Raw genomic sequence first — 5,774 nt, forward strand, 5'->3', positions numbered from 1 at the left:
GTTTGTTGGAATATCGATGTGCAGTTTTCAGAAGGTGGAACGAAGTCCTCTCAGGACTCAAAGTAGCCACGTCCATTTCGGTAAAATATCATGTTTCACAATCCAAATTGTGAAAAAGTCTTCTCAATGTTTTCTTCTAAGGATTATTTCCAGGATTGTCATTGTACCACAGACAGCCTCCAATTGTTTTAGTCTGTCCAACGATTCCTGGGGACTGTTTTAAAGTTCTAAGAGAGGTTCTTTATCATTCCCATTTTGTCAGTATTCTACAGCTTCCAGGTTCTCTTGGCCTCATTTTTCAGATGCTGATTACTTGGTCAATTTCCTGATTTCCACATTATTTCGATCAAAGTCGCTGGTTACTGACCCCTTGATTAAGCCCCTGTCACACCTTGACGATTTAGCCAGCGTATGCCGACGTATCAAAATTTATCGAAAACGCTGGCGTTCGCTGAACTATCGATGTTTTTTTTCAGTTTTGGGCGTATAATAGCGTATTCAAAACGAGTTGGACGTATGCATAACGTATTAGTAACGTACACAGAACGTTTCGATAACTTATACCAACGAATGCTTCGCGTGTTGTCGGCGTTCACAACTTATGCCCAACGATAGACTAACTTATGCAAAGCATGCGGCAGCGTATCGCCGACGATCACGTGGCGTAGCCTATTAAAAGGCTGCCGCTCGACGATTCAAATCATAACCGCACTAGACATCGAAGTGTCAACATCACCGTCATGCCGAAGAAAACTTCGAAGAATGCTGCCAAGAAGTCTCCTGGCCGTGGCCGTGGCCGTGGACGCAAGGAGGATCCATCATCACCCACACCCGAGCTGGTCATACATGCCAAACTGCCGTCGCCTCCTGATCCATGGTCTCACCCAGTTCCTTCTCATCCGTTCACCTCTTCTTCTCCTGGCTCTATTGGCATGCAACTGGTACAGTGTCAAATCGATGAGGTCATGTTGATGTTGGAGGACAGCTAGTAGGTATTCTCGTCTCAGCCTTGCCGGATCCTCCATCTCTCAGATGACATGGACATCTGCTCACCATGGAGTCTGGAACACTGACGGGTTCCTCCTGTGAACCCCATTTATACCAATTCCCCTAAACGCTGCCAATACACCATTATACGGTAGCTGTAAGTTAGAAACACGTTCATTAAGTTCTGTGGTCGTCCGGAAGACGTCAAATACGTCTACATACGTCAATATGCGTTGGAGATACGTTACACATAGGTTCAAAGCACGTTACTCATAGCTTAGAAATACGTTTCGGGTACGCTAGACATTATCTCGACGTATTTCGACTTATGAGTAACTTACAAGTAACGTGTGTCGACGTGTGTCAACGATCGCCTAACGTGCCTACAACTTATGGCCAGCGTATGCGGAACGTGTGAGTCATACGCTGGCATACGTCGACAAGTTTTGTGCATGCACAAAATTTGTCGACGAGCTCGGTGTACTACGACATATGCCAGCATGCTTCAGCGTGCTCTTAACGTATACAAAACTTACACATAACGTATTCGACGTGTGCCAGCGTATTCGCCAAATTTTTCATACGTCGGCATACGCTGGCTAAAACGTCAAGGTGTGACATCAGCTTTAGCAATGCCATATTTTCCTTTTCATGCACAAGTACAATGTCCTGTCACAATGCTTTGTTTTCTCTGTTCACAATTGATGGGATGATTTGGTCATACGTGAGGACTGCATCCTCATGTTCAACCAATCGCTTTTGGTTCATGCTTCCTTGATTTTTTCTGAGACCCAGATGTTGAAATTTTTTCAGATGTCCCAATGGTGTACGTTGCACACATTGTTGTCCTTTTGTGTATGCAGTTATTCAGACAGTTGTCTTTTCATATCCTGAAAGAAGGTGACCGGTATTTTCTGTTTCTACCTCACAGAACTTTTTTGAATAAAAGTCAAGAGCAAGAACACTGAACGGATCAGGAAACAACAGAACAAAAGGAGCAGGAGAAACAGGGGGAGGAGGAATGGGAGGGAAACAACGACAGCAGAGGTGAGGATAAAATAGAGGGAGAGTTGGGCAAATAAGACGAGTATGAAGGAAAGATGGGTCGTGGCGGATGCATGGGGTCGACAAGATGGATGCAGAAGAAAATTTGGAAGAAGGGTTTGGAGTGGGTTGGTAACAGGGGTACAAAATATCACGGATTGGATGAGGGGAGAGTGGAGTGGAGTGGAGTGACTTGAGATGGTGGTGAATTGGATCAATCGTGCTATCTTCTTGAAGATCTGTCAGGCTTAACCTGTAGGTCTTCTCTCCTTTGTCTCTTGTGCATGGATTTTTGATGCCGCTTCAACTTGGATTGATACAATAATGCCGTGGTGCACACAGAACATGTGTAGCGCATCTCTCCGGTGTGTATTATTTGATGCCACTTTAAATTGGAGAAGTCAACAAAAGCATTGAAGCATTCAGAGCACTTGAAAGGTTTATCTCTGGTGTGTATTATTTGATGTCGCTTCAACTTGAAGAGATCAACAAAAGCCTTAAGGCATTCAGAGCATTGGTAAGGCTTCTCCCCGGTGTGTATCATTTGATGTGTTTGTAAATGTGATGAATGAGCAAAATCCTTCCCGCACACAGTACATTTATAAGGCCTCTCTCCTGTGTGTTCTTTGATGACTTTGTAAATGTGATGAATGAGCAAAATCCTTTCCACACACAGGACATGTATAAGGCCTCTCTCCTGTGTGTTTTCTTTGATGTGTTTGTGAAGATGATAATTGAGGAAAATCCTTCCCGCACACAGGACATTTATAAGGCCTCTCTCCTGTGTGTGTTCTTTGATGTACTTTTAAAGATGAGGAATGAGCAAAATCCTTGCCACACACAGGACATTTATAAGGCTTCTCTCCTGTGTGTTTTCTTTGATGACTTTGTAAATGTGATGAACGAGCAAAATCCTTGCCACACACAGGACATTTATAAGGCTTCTCTCCTGCGTGAGTTCTTTGATGACTTTGTAAATGTGATGAATGAGCAAAATCCTTGCCACACACAGGACATTTATAAGGCTTCTCTCCTGTGTGTGTTCTTTGATGACTTTGTAAATGTGATGAACGAGCAAAATCCTTGCCACACACAGGACATTTATAAGGCCTCTCTCCTGTGTGTGTTCTTTGATGTACTTTTAAAGATGATGAACAAGCAAAATCCTTGCCACACACAGGACATTTATAAGGCTTCTCTCCTGCGTGAGTTCTTTGATGACTTTGTAAATGTGATGAATGAGCAAAATCCTTGCCACACACAGGACATTTATAAGGCTTCTCTCCTGTGTGTGTTCTTTGATGACTTTGTAAATGTGATGAACGAGCAAAATCCTTGCCACACACAGGACATTTATAAGGCCTCTCTCCTGTGTGTGTTCTTTGATGTACTTTTAAAGATGAGGAATGAGCAAAATCCTGCCCGCACACAGGACATTTATAAGGCTTCTCTCCTGTGTGAGTTCTTTGATGACTTTGTAAATGTGATGAACGAGGAAAATCCTTGCCACACACAGGACATTTATAAGGCCTCTCTCCTGCGTGTGTTCTTTGATGTACTTTTAAAGATGATAATTGAGGAAAACCCTTCCCACACACAGTACATTTATAAGGCCTCTCTCCTGTGTGTGTTCTTTGATGTACTTTTAAAGATGACGAACGAGCAAAATCCTGCCCGCACACAGTACATTTATAAGGCCTCTCTCCTGTGTGTGTTCTTTGATGACTTTGTAAATGTGAGGAATGAGTAAAATCCTTGCCACACACAGTACATTTATAAGGCCTCTCTCCTGTGTGTGTTCTTTGATGTGTTTGTAAAGATGATAATTGAGGAAAACCCTTCCCACACACAGTACATTTATAAGGCCTCTCTCCTGTGTGTGTTCTTTGATGTACTTTTAAAGATGATGAATGAGCAAAATCCTTGCCGCACACAGGACATTTATAAGGCCTCTCTCCTGTGTGTTTTAGTTTTTGATGATTCAAGGATGCTAACCAAGAAAATTCATTGTTGCACACAGTGCACTTGAAAGGTTTCTCTCCCGTGTGCATCCATCGATGCTTTTTCAAACGTGAAGCAAAAGGAAATGCCTTGTTGCGTACAGAACACTGGTTGGGTGTCTCTTCTGTGTGTATCCATTGGTGCGTTTGTAAAAATGATGAACGAGCAAAATTCTTGCTGCACACAGGAAATTTACAAGGCTTCTCTTCTGCGTGTTCTACTCTCTGATAATTCAAGGATGCTAACCAAGAAAATTCCTTGCTGCACACAGTGCACTTGTATGGCATCTCACGTCTTGGTGTTGCTTGACATAATTGGGGACTTGACTTGGAATAAGAAACCATTTTCAATTGAATCTCTGCAAAGACAATTTAGAAAACCATCAATAAATCATTATTGCTGTGAAACATGCATCATTTTTAAAAAGCACAATGTGCAGTACTCCATTTTCATCGAAAACTGGCCCTAAAGGACGAAGGGAGAAACTGGTCAAAGGAGGGTGTGCCCACCCACCCAACCACACCCCCTCCTCACTCTCTCTGGTACTGGCTGTGTGGCGGGCGGTCACAGAGGTCATCGCTCTCGGGTTCTGGGCTTGGTCGCGGGCGGTGGCACATCTTTGGCTCGTGAGCGCCTGTGGAAAAAGAAATTTTCTGGAAAATAAGCGGAAAAATTGAGGGAGGAGTCCAGGTGTGATATGCAGAAGATGAGGGCAGCGTCAAAGAGAGACATGAAAAAGGCAGTGGAGGACATTGGGCGCAGGTTGAGCGGGAAGGTCGCGGTGGTACGCGACAAGGTGACACGGTGCGGAGAACACGTGGGGAGCGAGCTAGAGCGGCGGACAGCCAAGTTTACCGGGGCTATGGGAGTCGCGACGCGGGGTGTAGAGGAGCCGACGATCGTTGCATTGGAAAATAAAATTTTTGGGGGCGCCGGCGAGGCCGAGTTGGAAAAGAAAATTTTAGGGGTGCCGACGATCGTCGTGGTAGAAAAAGAAGTAACAATTGGGGCCGAAGAGACGGGAGAATCGTGGAGCAAATCACGGGAGGTGGTGATGGAGCCTGAACAAAGTCTGTGTTTGCACCGTGATGCCATGCTTGCTGATGAAATAAAAAGTTTGCAGGTGCTGGCGGAGAAGGAGGGCCCCGGGTGAGTAAAAATGGTGCGAACGGGTGCTCGCCGCGCTTGGGAGAGAAGCAAGACCCGGGCGTTCGCGATGGGCCCATTGTGCGGTGTACGAGTGAGGGTGGTACGATTTGCGAAGGGCCCATTGTGCCGTGTACGAGTGAGGGTGGTACGATTTGCGAAGGGCCCATTGTGCAGTGTGAGAGAGAGTGCGTACTGGAATGTGTGGAGAAGGAGTGCGTACTGAAGTGTGTGAAAGGCGTGAGTGCACCTAGGTGTGCAGATGCAAAGCACGGAGTGTGCGAGAACTGAGTGTGTGGAAAAAGAATGCACACCGGAGTGTGTGTGGGAGGAGTGTGCACCAGAGTGTACAATGGAGTGTGTGAGAGACGAGTGTGCACCGGAGTGTGCGAAGACCGAGTGTGTGGAAAAAGAGTGCACACTGCAGTGTGTGTGGGAAGCATGTGCACCCGAGTGTGCGATAACGGAGTGTGTGGGATGCGGTAGTGTCACCATTACTCCCACGGGGGGGGGGGGGGGGGGGGGAGGGCATGAGCATTAGCATAGGGCAATGGCAGTGATTGGCACATGGAGGTGCCAGCAATGGTTGCCTCCAT

At 45.7% G+C, this 5,774-nt stretch overlaps 1 protein-coding gene across 1 annotated transcript; it reads right to left on the reverse strand.

Annotated features, from left to right (window-relative positions):
* Positions 1–2,254: 2,254 nt before the first annotated feature.
* LOC137428568 (uncharacterized) lies at positions 2,255–4,319 on the reverse strand. Its single transcript, XM_078777315.1, is given in 2 exon segments — positions 2,255–2,654; positions 2,656–4,319. Coding segments are annotated over 2 exon segments (2,064 nt in total).
* Positions 4,320–5,774: the final 1,455 nt, after the last annotated feature.

This window comes from Myxine glutinosa, chromosome 5 (genome assembly GCF_964187855.1).
Source record: "Myxine glutinosa chromosome 5, kmMyxGlut1.1, whole genome shotgun sequence".
NCBI lineage: Eukaryota > Metazoa > Chordata > Myxini > Myxiniformes > Myxinidae > Myxine > Myxine glutinosa.